General features: G+C 43.5%; 1 protein-coding gene across 3 annotated transcripts in view; it reads left to right on the top strand.

Moving 5' to 3' along the window:
• cyfip2 (cytoplasmic FMR1 interacting protein 2) overlaps positions 1-10,550 on the top strand; it is a 35,919-nt gene extending 25,369 nt beyond the window's left edge. The window contains exons 22-29 of one of the 3 annotated variants that reach the window (XM_042074143.1): positions 465-608; positions 1,074-1,164; positions 1,766-1,898; positions 5,661-5,734; positions 6,608-6,702; positions 7,537-7,775; positions 7,907-8,054; positions 8,180-10,550. In XM_042074143.1, coding sequence (XP_041930077.1) covers positions 465-608; positions 1,074-1,164; positions 1,766-1,898; positions 5,661-5,734; positions 6,608-6,702; positions 7,537-7,775; positions 7,907-8,054; positions 8,180-8,347 — 1,092 coding nt within the window. In that variant the 3' untranslated portion in view covers positions 8,348-10,550. The other 2 variants (XM_042074140.1, XM_042074144.1) reach the window with 2 other exon arrangements.
• The last annotated feature ends 2,517 nt before the right edge of the window (positions 10,551-13,067 follow it).

The following is a 13,067-nucleotide window of genomic DNA, read 5'->3' as shown; positions in this document are numbered from 1 at the left end:
GTGCTGTCAGTTCTATGGGCTCTCTGCACTAGCTTACTTGAAGTCGGCAAACCAGTTTCCTGTTTGTTGATATCGCTGTCAACAAGCACCTGAACAGGAGTGCTTCGGTTTTACCAAAACACGTGCTCACCAAAAATCCTTCCCTCCTTATTTTGTGCAGCCACTGCACGTAGGCTGGCGTTTTTAGGAAAAAGGTGGAAGCTAAAATCGCCTTTATAATGACTTGCAGCCAAGCAGAATGCCACACGGCAATGCTCCTTAGACTCGTATACGTTGTATTTCTTATGTTTTGGTACAACTAAAGCACTCCTCTTCAGGTGCTTGTAGACAGCCATGTCCACAAACAGGAAACTGGTTAGTTGACTTCAAGTAAGCCAGTGCACAGAGCCCATTGCGGTGATGTAGTACAGGCAGACTGTGAAGTGATGGTGCAGTGCTAACGTCTCTCGTCCGTTCCTCCCCAGCCTCTGAACATCGCCTACTCCCACATCTACAGCTCCTACAGGAACTTTGTGGGGCCGCCGCACTTCAAGACAATCTGCCGTCTCCTTGGTTACCAGGGCATTGCCGTGGTGATGGAGGAGCTGCTCAAGATCGTCAAAAGCTTGGTAGCCATCATTTTGACTCTTTATTCTGTTCTTCCTTTTTGTCATGAGTTGAAAATGCTCCTGTGAAGCAGATGGAGATGAGCGACTACAGTGATATTGATTATTGATCAGAAGCTTTGTTGCTGATGTATCGCTACATACATTGTACTGAATACAGTAATGTTAACTCACTTTCATTTTTCTCATTCTTCTCTCTTCTTTGTGCATGCATGCATACACACACACACACACACACACACACACACACACACACACACACATAACTCTCTCTCACACAAACACACACACACACACACACACACACACACAAACACACATAACTCTCTCTCACACAAACACACACACATACACACACACATACACACACACACACACACACACACACACACACACACACACACACACACACACACACACATACACACAAACACACACACAATCTCTCTCTCCCCCCTCCCCCCACAGCTGCAGGGCACTATCCTCCAGTACGTCAAGACCCTGATCGAGGTGATGCCCAAGATCTGCCGCTTGCCACGGCACGAGTATGGCTCCCCAGGTGAGCCACAGGACACAGCGGCTGGCTGTCAGCTCCGATTAGCCACCAGCCAGATTAGCCCTCACCTCCCTGAGGGGCTCAGTCAATGGCTGGCTGAGCTGCTTGTTGGTACAGCACGTACCGGATCAATAATATTTGTGCCGTTAAGTCACTTCTGTGTGAACTCAACCACCCACACCCTTCACCACCTTCACTATCACTACCACAACAACCTTCATCTCCCCCCCCCCCCCCCCCCCAAACACACACACACACACACACACACACACACACACACCGAGCCCTGTCCATCACACACACTTTGAATGTGGGTCAGGGATTCAGCTATGCTACGCTAATCCCATTCCACGGTAATGAAAGTGTAATTTGGCCTGAGGGGATTACGATGACTTTATATTTACTATCTCCTTGTTAATAGAGCAGTGGCCAGTCCAGCAGGGTGCTTCCGCAGCAGCAGTGATGGCTGTTTGAAGGGATCAAAACGCTTTAATCACTCCCCATATTATTATTTGTAAGACACAGAATGTTGTCTGATGGCTGTACCTCTGCTGCTGCTTCTGATGACAATCTGTGGTCTGTCTGTTGGTGTTGTGCCTGCCAGGCATCTTGGAGTTCTTTCACCACCAGCTGAAGGACATCATTGAGTACGCTGAACTGAAGACGGACGTCTTCCAGAGTCTGAGGGAGGTGGGCAATGCCATTCTCTTCTGCCTCCTCATCGAACAGGCTCTGGTGAGACAACCCAATGTCCACTCTACACACACACACTCATTACATAACATCTGGTTACGGTTGCAATACATAGGGACAATATTGACACCCCCCCTCCACCCCCTAAATCATACAGAAGTATGCACACACACACTCATATATGTATACACATGCACACACACACATAAACACATACACAAGGTCATTTTCTATTTATTTGTTTTTATATTTCCTGTCCAGGATAATCTGTATGGGGGTGTTGCTGTATAACTCATATTCCTTTCCAGTGTTGACTTGGTGCAATTTAGAGCAGCACTTTTAATCACTTCTCCCCCCCCCCCATTCAGAATCATAAGGGCTCTATGGTCGGCGATGTCCTGTCCCCTAAGGGTCTCAAGCGCCTTATCGTCACGCATAAAGACATCATTAAGATGTTGTTTGTCTCAGCAGAAACCGTTAACGCAGCAGGCCCCAAAGACATACGATCAGTGCCTTAAGCAGAGATCGTGCCATTTCTGAATGGCTAGTGTGTACTTTAGAGCAACGCTTGTCATCACATGTTCCCTTAAAAGCAAAAAGACAGTAGTGTGTGCATGCGTTGCACTCACACGTCCAGCCAACACAGTAGTGTCGTTGTTGTTGTTGTTGTTGTTGTTGTTGTTGTAGTTGTTGTTTTATAAACACAGAGCCAGTCTGGCATTGGACTAAATTAGTGTGGTACTGTCTGCCACATCCAGAGAGGGCACTCTCATCTCTGGCGCTGGATCAAACACTCACTGCATGACTGTCTTTCAGATGCAGGTCAATTTGTATTGACTAAGCACATTCTAGCTCATATCAGCCATCCAAAATTGAGTGTGTGTGTGTGTGTGTGTGTGTGCGTGCGTGCGCGAGTGTCTGTAATACTGTATTGGGACTGTGAGTGTGTGGATGTCATCTACAATGCTGTTTGTGTATCAGAAATGCTGTGTGTGTGTGCGTGTGCGCACGTGCGTGCGTGCGTGTGTGTGTTGGGGAGGGGGATGTGGGTTGGCGCTGCTGCTGCTACTGCTGTTTTCTGAAATGCAACTTTATTTCTCATTACACGCTGGCAACAAACAACAGGTGGTAAGGATCGAGGTCTTCTCCACGTACCGCACCCACCCACCCACCCACAAACAAAAGCACCGAATCACAAACAAAATCGATCGCACATTGATTGTCGTTGCTCTCTTCTTTACTCACAGCTGTTACTACTCACGGGTGCACTGCTCTGCCATAGACATAAGAAAGTTATATTTTCATTAAAACATCCCTCTGGAATGTTCTAGGCAAAATATAAGTGGTTCCTCCATTTAAAAAATTGACAACAGAACATTTTATACATTGGAGTACATTTACATACCGATTCAACCTCAGCAAATACATGATCAGAAATAGTGTACTTTGATGTCATTATTATTGGAGTAAAATTGTAATAATACCCCCCTTGAGTGTTTTTGTAAGACCCGCCCTTATCTCTATGGCAGTGAGGAGCAACTCTCTTCTCTTCTTGGCTGCTTGTCATGTTCTGTGCTGAAGCATATGTGCGGTCATGATGTATTCATGGCCTCCTCCAGCCTAAGTCTCAAGGTTGCCGAACGCTCATTCCAGCATTCAGTTAAGCTTCCTCTCTGTACTGTACTTGTCTATTCTCTGTTAATTTCTTCTGATCACATACTGGCTGGCCACTGCATTGCATGCTGAACTTCTGGACTGTTGTGGACCGTCAGCCAGTGTCTGGTTGTCTCTGGGTTCTCTCTGTTTTCTGTTTCTCTTGTTTTTCTACTTCCTACTGTTTTTTTTTTTTGTTTTTTTTTTGCTGAGGTGTGCGTTTGCCTGGTTTTGTGTGCAGTGTAGTTGAGAACAGAGAATGAAGAGTTTAAATTTAAACCTGTCTGCTTGTTCATTGAGCACAGTGCTCTTGTGGCCATTGTGTTGAACTTGATCGATGGAGACCAGTGGTTGGATGTGACCCAACATCCCCCCCCCCCTGCATCTTCATGACATTCCCATGGAATCTTCTGGAATGCCCGCATTCATGTCTGTCACACATACAGTGCACCTCAATGTACCTCATTCTTTGTGTAGCTCAACAAGGAGAGGATCAACACCAAGGTCGCTTTGTCAGGAATTGTCTTTAATTCTGATGAAAAGCATATTCGATACATATCACTGTAACTTATATTGTAGGTGAGATGTAAAGGGTTAAATCATGATCATCCCCTCTGTTTGCTTACAAAAGTCCTGATGACATTTTATCTTCCAGTAATCTTGTTTGAAAGGACAGGACGTAGCGCTTGTCTTACACCACAAAAAAACAAAAAAACGTCTTTCGGTAGTTTTGGTTGTCACCAAATAGAATTGCTTCTAGGTCTACTATTACTATGTTATTCTAAGGGTGGCAGAAGTTAGATGCACTGCGAGCACGTCAGTAGAGACCCAGTGTCTTTCTGTTGCATCTTTAGACCTGCATGGTTGGTTTGGTGTAGAAGCATTTGTATTTGTTGTCACAAAAGCTACATCTTCCACCCCTTGCTGTTGGTTTTTGTGTTAGTGTATTTATTGTGCAAAATTATAGTGTAAAGCATCAATTAAAAATTAGTCTCCAGGTTTGGGATGTAACATTAAAAATATGAGCTATTATGAACACCACATAGTTTTGACCCTTGTCCATTGACCATTGACCTCTGCCCTCCGTTATGTCTGTCAACACTGGAGACCCAACAGGGAATGGCTGAAACGTAGTTGGAGACACGTTTAAATACACCGCACACTTTTCAATCAAATTATTATTATTATTATTATTATTATTTTCAATTTAAATGATTAAACATTTTATATTGACTAGCCGAGAGATGTAATCTGGCCTGTAATCCGATTTGCTTTTAAAAGCCAGAAAGTGCGTCAGACTGAGATAGTTCTGTCTGTCTGTGTCCCGAAAAAAAAAAACAACGTGCGTGTGTATTGGTGACTCACAGTATGACCTCTGTCTGTGTGTGTGTGTTACTGTGCTTGGGAAAGGACAGACAGGAGTAAGTCAGTGATGTATTTGTGAGAGAGAGAGAGAGAGAGGAAGTGTGAGTGAGTTCAAGAGAGAGAGAAACAGATTATGGGTAATCATGGTGACGCCTTTAGGCTCAGGGCTCCCTCTGTCTGATTGGGGTAAGTCGGAGTCGCTGGACATCCCCTCCGCCTTGTTAGCAGTCTGCTCTCTTAGCGTTAGCATGATCATGACAGTGCCGCGTCTCCTCTCCTGTCCCGCCTTGTCTATTTTTCAATTTCTCTTATCTATCTTCCATTTTTTCTCTTAAGGGGTCCTGGTTTGAATTCCCCATCAGTAGAAGTGTGTGTGTGTGTGTGTGTTTGTGTGAGAGAGAATTGTTGACATTGTGAATACAATGGGCTCTATTTGACAGCAATGGCTTGATGTAATTGCTCAAGAACATTGGCACATGTACTGTCCAGTTGGACCGTGTCTTTGTACATGATTAGTGGAATTGGAAACAAATCTTGACATGAATTAATTGCACAGCCTTGTAAACAAAGCTAAAAAGGTCTATACACCATTTTAGTGCCCCTGATTTCATTTGAATTCAATACTGAAAAACAATGCCACAACTGGCATACTAGAATACAACCTTTGCCAGAATAGAGTCCATTGTTGAAGGTCCTGGGATCTTTAGTGACTCACTAAAGTGTTGATTCTCACTATCTGCTTCTATTATTTTTGTTTGTTTTGCTTTTTTGTTGTTTTGTTCATCACAGTCACAGGAAGAAGTTTGTGACCTCCTTCACGCCGCGCCATTTCAGAACATTCTCCCCAGAGTCTACATCAAAGGTTAGAAATCTACAGCCCCATCTTATGATGTGACAGACATATGTGTAAATAACAAATTGACAATGAATAGCATTTCATTGTGTTTGACCAGAGGTAACGATAAATGTCAATACTTCTCTGGTGATAACATGGATAATTTTACTCTATGTAAATGTATAATGTATTTGAAAAGTGTGTGTGTGTGTGTGTGTGTGTGTGTGTGTGTGTGTGTGTGTGTGTGTGTGTTTATTTGTGTGTGTTTATTTGTGTGTGTGTGTTTATTTGTGTGTGTGTGTGTGTGTGTGTGTGTTTATTTGTGTGTGTGTGTCTGTGTGTGTGTCTGTACTTTTGGAAAAAAAGATGAAAACGCTTTTTTATTCCATGTATCACTACCCTGGAAATCCAGAGTTCTCGCGAGAGCACAGTTTGAATTGTGCCCGCAAGATACTCTGGCCACGAGCAAAGATCCAAATTTCTTCTATCTCTCGAGCGAGAGGGACCAATCAAATCGGTGTAGGTGGGACAAAGGCGAGCTACGCTGACACTGATGAATTGTTGTGATGGGTCGTAGCGTTATCCAACTGCGTGCAGTGAGAGTTTCAAATGCATGCTTGGTGCTGCCCCTCGAATTGGGCCATTTTCATTACTCGTGGCCAGACCCTTAATCTGAAAGATTCCAGGCTCTGGTTTACCAGGCTATGTTTCTACCACATTGTCTTACAACCTTTAGCCATGTGGTAGTGTCATTTTCAGTCAGAACAAACATACTGGTCAAGAGAAAATCAACATTAAATCAATATTTGCCAGGGGCATGATGAATCACTTTGTTCCTAACTGTATACGAGATGTGTCATTGAGTATGTGCTATTAATTGTCTCATTATGCCATCTGTAGAGGGCGAGCGTTTGGAGGTGAGGATGAAGAGGCTAGAAGCGAAGTACGCCCCTCTCCACCTGGTCCCTCTGATCGAGAGACTGGGAACCCCACAGGTGAGTCTGGAACATACTGCAGTCTGTTTACCTGAGTATGAGGCCTCTTTCAGCCACTCATAGCTTTAATGGTCTCAGCAATGGTGACTTCTCTTATAAAGATGCATAGTGAGTTTAAAACTGAAGGATGGCCCTTTCATTACAGTACATATTTCATATGAACTGTTGTCATTTCTTGTATTGATAACTATAATAGTCTTTGACCGATTGGTCCTACACTATTATCCATACTACTCTGTGTTTAGTAGACACTATCATAGCGGCATCCTGTGCTCCTCTCTCATCCATACTCATCCATACTACGGTGTTCAGTAGACACTATCATAGCGGCATCCTGTGCTTCTCTCTCATCCATACTACTGTGTTCAGTAGACACTATCATAGCGGCATCCTGTGCTTCTCTCTCATCCATACTACTGTGTTCAGTAGACACTATCATAGCGGCATCCTGTGCTCCTCTCTCATCCATACTACTGTGTTCAGTAGACACTATCATAGCGGCATCCTGTGCTTCTCTCTCATCCATACTACGCTGTGTTCAGTAGACACTATCATAGTGGCATCCTGCGCCCCTTTCTCATCTTACCTTTGGAATAAATTGTGACAAGCAATCAAAGTCTGTCTGTGCGAAAAACCAATCCATCACCTGCTTGTGGTATAATTAGTGATGAAGCAAGATGAAGTCCCTACCTGTATCTGTCATTCCATCACCTGTCTTATCCTTGGCAAGCTGACATGTCTAGAACTGATGTGCTCATTGATGTTGCCGCTGGCTGACAAAGATGCCTCTGTTTTTCTTGTGGGTTTATTTGATGTGTGTGTCTTTCTCACTAGCAAATCGCCATCGCGCGCGAGGGTGACCTGCTGACCAAGGAGCGACTGTGCTGCGGGCTGTCCATGTTTGAGGTGATCCTGACGCGCATCCGCAGCTTCCTGCAGGACCCCGTGTGGCGCGGGCCGCCCCCCACCAACGGCGTCATGCACGTGGATGAGTGCATGGAGTTCCACCGCCTCTGGAGCGCCATGCAGTTTGTCTACTGCATCCCCGTGGGAACGCACGAGTTCACCGCCGAGTACGTCCGGTTACCCCACCTCCACTTCACCTCATCGTTTTGTGACCCTGTGAAGTTGAATATCGTTCTGCTGTTTTTTTTTTTTTTGTGCTTTATTTGTTGTCGTTTATTGTGTTTGTTTACATTTACAGGCAGTGCTTTGGGGATGGGTTGAACTGGGCCGGCTGTGCCATCATCGTGTTGCTGGGACAACAGCGCCGCTTTGACCTCTTTGACTTCTGTTACCATCTGCTGAAAGTCCAGCGGCAAGATGGCAAAGACGAAATCATCAAGAATGTGGTGAGTACATCCTCACAGGCTAAAGGTCACTTAAAAAAAGCCAAGAACACATCAGAGCATCTGTTGTAGTAGCCTCTTCATCCTGATAGCACCTCACTTTTGTACTTTTGTGTCTGTTCACGCAGCCCTTGAAGAAAATGGCTGACCGCATCAGGAAGTACCAGATCCTCAACAACGAGATCTTCGCCATCCTCAACAAGTACATGAAGGCCGTAGAAACGGACAGTTCCACGGTAGAGCATGTGCGCTGTTTCCAGCCTCCCATCCACCAGTCTCTGGCCACCACGTGTTGAAAGTGACCCACGACGGCCACCCTGCCCCCCTCGTGCTCCTGCGCCACCCCCTACCATCTCTTCTCCCCGGAACCCATTACAGCTCACCAAATCGCCACACACCCACACACATACACACGTGTCATACACACCCAACACACACACCCATCGTGAGTTCTGATACCGTGGACCCTCCCTGATGTACGGAAGTTCCAAATGGACTCTCTTTACCTCCAGACTCTTTTGAAGGCACTCGAGGGCCAGTGGCCTTTCTGTGCTCGTTCTCTCTCTTTCTCTTCCTCTCTTCCTCTCTCTCTCTCTCTCTCTCTCTCTCTCTCTCTCTCTCTCTCTCTCTCTCTCTCTCTCTCTCTCTCTCTCTCTCTCTCTCTCTCTCTCTCTCTCTCTCTCTCTCTATAGCTTTTTCAGTTTTAACACTCTTCGCAGTCCCCAGCTGAAAGATCACAGCACACCTTAAAAGGTGTAGAGCGGAACTAGAGGTGGAAAGGGATCCACTGGATTTCTTTTTTGATCAGCCCGGGCCCAAAGCGTAACTATAAAGGCAACAACAAACAAACAAAGAGAAAACATAAAGAGGGATAGCTGATACAGCATGAGAACTGTGAAAGGTTTTGACAGATTTCATGCTACAAAGATGAGAGAGAACTACTAAAAAATATGTTATTCAGAGTAAAATTAGACTATTTTTTTCTTCATTTTAAATTCATGTCATATAACCATTGAGTCTTTGGTGACTGAGAAAAAAAGTATACGTCATAGATTTCCTTACTTTTTTAACAATCTAATGTCCCCCTGTAAAATCATTCAGTAAAGCAGAGAAATCCAAATCACCTTGTGTTGCCCAAGCACCCTTTAAAAAAATATTTTATTTCTTCACTTTATACTCGGCCCAGGTCAGGGCAACACATTTGTCGTATGTAAAAAAAATAATTATTTAATTTTTGATTTGATAATTTGGACACAACGAATTAATCTCAATGTCTGTATGTATAAAGCCCTCTCTGAGCCCCCTCACTGTGGAGTGTATGAAAAGAAAACAAACAAAAAAGACTACAGCTTTCTGAATTCTTGTATTTATTTGATCTCTATCCTTTTTAGACTTCTGTGCCATTTTATTAATGCCTGTGTTCCACTGTAAAGAAAAAAGATTTGGAGTTTGACTAAACAAGGTACTGAGTGTAGTAATTGTTATTTGTTTTTAAATATCATCTCATGATCTAAACCTTCAGCATACTTGCCTTTACTAATATTTGAAAATCATGAGTTTTTAATTGAGCCCATCACCAGTTTGTTTGAATGGTTTACACATTTATTTTTCCTCGCGCACATACCTACCATGAAGAGAGCAGTGCTGTTGCTAAGCTGTACAAGTCAGTACTGTGTGACCGACCCATAGGAAAGTCTTCTGATATACCTCTTGTGGTGCTGCCAGGCCAGGGTCTCTAACATGTCCCCTTGTTAGCAGAGTGAACAGCATGGTAATCACCTATGAACTGCAGGTAGAGCAGAGCATAGAAGCAGTAATTTTAGCAAAATTACTGGAAGAGATGAGAGAAGTCAAACGGATTTTTGAAGCTAATAAACAAATGTTGCCTCTTTCACAGATGAAGGAAAGTTAGAGGAGAGAGAAGGAATTAGTAAAGGTGTATTCAGTATTCACTATTCTGATCTCTTTGATTTAGCAGTGTTAAAAAACAAATGCAATTTGTTTCTCTCTTCTCATTTTATATTCATATAAAAGAAACATTTAAGAGACTGTCTGGTATGGCAGCTGTTACTGTAAATTCATATATGAGTTCACTCACTCATCCACTGTTATAACTTTTTTGGACTTTGTTCTACTGTTTTTATTTGGGTACAGTATTTGTTTTAAGTAATTGGTTTCTTTACAGTACTATATTTATGCATACAGTACACTCTACTGTTCCTTGAAGGGGTGAATCTGTTGATATAAAAGTAATAAATAAATGAAGTGAAAATTAACGAAGCATTGTTTTCAGAAAAAAAACTTAGCATGACCAGTGTAATTTATTGTCATCATGAGACTCTTTGTGAAATGAGGTTTTGTTCATGATGTTGTTGTACGAGTGATCATGTTTTTGAAATACAAAAAACCGTGAAGAAAATAATGAAAATGTACAACAAATGGTCCTGCAAAGGAAGTCAAATTGTTGTATTTCCATGAAATAAAAAAGATCTAACTAAATATTGTTGTTTTTCCGTTGTGGTCTTAACTATTGGATAGTTTTTAAATCTGAGATCTGACAGTGGCCCATTTTGAATGTCAATGGGCATTCTAATCTATCCATCTATCTGTTTACAAGTGTTAATTTGCAAATAACTGTAATGTTGCTTCTACAGCCCACATGACAAATAGAGGTTCCAGGATAGTTAAAAAATAAAACAAATAGGAAAAATTCTGTCCTATACTCACACCGCCACCATATGAGAAGCAGAAAAAAGCGAGGAACAAAAGCATAGTATATGATATTCTTATATGTCCATTCTTTACTACATATCTGTCAATTAATATTTTCGTTGATGTGTTGTACACACATATTAGATTAGGCCTACTGGAGCTGGACTACCATGCAGTAGCCTGAAAAATTCCCGGCTTCCACCATTGTGCCCTTGAGCAAGGCACTTAACAATATAGTCCCTTGTAATATAATTGACATATCTAAATCGCTTTGACTAAAAGAGTCTGCTAAATGAATACATGTAGATTAGCCTACATTTTAGTGTCTCTTAGTGACTCCTTTCAAAGTCAAAGTCTGCTTTATTGTCAATTCCTTCACATGTCAAGACATACAAAGAGATCGAAATTACGTTTCTCACTATCCCACGGTGGAGACAAGACATAATTTTACCAATTAAGTCCACAGACAAACATAACATTCAAGTAAACAATAAAAAGTAAATAAGAAGGCACATACAATGAATAAATAAGAGCAGCAAAATTGGGTTGAAATTGTGCAATTGTGTATAGATAGTCAATATAGTAGTGCAAAGTCAGGCCAATAAATGGCTGAGGTAGTTCTGTTTGACCTAAGTAAGCAAGTGGCATAGTGGTGCAAGGTATGTAAGAGCAGCAGAAGTGTGTTGTGTTTTCAGGACAACAGGACAACAACAAGTTGCAAAGTGTGCAAGTGTACATGTGGAGTAGTGCAAGTGGAGTAGTGCAAGGCAGCCATTGTGGGTCCAAAGTCCAGGATGTTATGTAGCTGAGGGTGGAGGGGGGAGAGAGTTCAGCATCCTAACAGCCTGGTGTATGAAGCTGTTGGTAAGTCTGGTGGTGCGGGAGCGCAGGCTTCTGTACCTCTTCCCAGAGGTCAGTGGATCAAACAAATTGTGAGCGGGGTGACTTGCATCACCCACAATTGTGGTCGCCTTGCGGGTGAGGTGGGTGGTGTAAATGTCTTTCAGGGAGGGGAGTGAAGCACCAATAATCCTTCCAGCTGTGTTCACTATGCGCTGCAGGGCTTTTCCTGTTGTATTCAGTGCAGCTTCCGCCCTACACAGCGATACAGCTGGAGAGGATGCTCTCAATGGTGCCTCGATAGAATGTGGTCATGAAGGCTGGTGGAGCACTTGCTCGCCTGAGTTTCCGCAGGAAGTAGAGGCGGCGCTGAGTCCAGGAGAGGTCTTCACTAATGTGCACCCCCAGGAATTTGGTGCTGCTCACTCTCTCCACCACAGCAACGTCGATGGTCAGTGGCAGGTGTTGGGTGTGACCTCTCCGGAAGTCAACAACAATCTCCTTGGTCTTGCTGACGTTCAGCAGGAGGTTGTTGTCCCTGCACCACATGGTCAAAAGGTCGACCTCCAACCTGTATTGAGTCTCGTCGCCCTTGGTGATGAGACCCACCAGAGTTGTGTCATCAGCAAATTTCACTATGTGATTGTTGCTGTAGGTTGCAGTGCAGTCATGCGTCAGCAGGGTAGAAGAGCAGCGGACTGAGCACGCAGCCTTGGGGGGCCCCCGTGCTCAGTGTGATGCTGCTTGAGATATTGTTGCCAACACGTACTACTTGAGGCCTCTGACAGAGGAAGTCCAGTAGCCAGTTGCAGAGGTAGGTAGTCCCAGTTTGTCAAGTTTGCAGATGAGTTGTTGTGGTATTATGGTGTTGAATGCAGAACTGAAGTCTATGAACAGCAATCTCATGAGTCTCTTTTTTCCAGGTGGGTGAGGGCTGGGTGGAGGGCAGAGCCGATTGCATCCTCTGTGGACCGTTTGGCACGGTATGCAAACTGGAAGGGGTCCAGGGTGGGGGGGGGAGAATGGATTTGATGTGTGACATGACAAGCCGCTCAAAGCACTTCATGATGATGGGTGTCAGTGCCACCGGGCGGTAGTCACTGAAGCAGGATGGAGCAGTTTTCTTCGGCACAGGTATTTTTAATCCATAGTTTATTTTCAAATCTCAAATTTGACCTGTATCTTATTTTTGACAACATAACCAACTGTATTTGTTACATAAACTATAATTAGATCTATTCTCAGTTCAAATGTAGCCAGCTAGACCTATAAGTTATTTGTGGATGAAATAAAAGTTACAGAAGACCTGCATGCAAAAAAAAAAAGTATATATACTTATGTATTTACTTTGGAACGCATTGTGTCTGACCATCTTCCCGATGATTGGCTAGGACGTGGTTTTCTTTCATTCGTCACTCTGATTGGACGAGACTCCAGTTTTAAAATTTCAGCGGGTGGAGCTGC

Source organism: Alosa sapidissima, chromosome 20 (assembly GCF_018492685.1).
Source record: "Alosa sapidissima isolate fAloSap1 chromosome 20, fAloSap1.pri, whole genome shotgun sequence".
Lineage (NCBI taxonomy): Eukaryota > Metazoa > Chordata > Actinopteri > Clupeiformes > Clupeidae > Alosa > Alosa sapidissima.
This window is presented reverse-complemented; position numbering and strand designations above follow the sequence as displayed.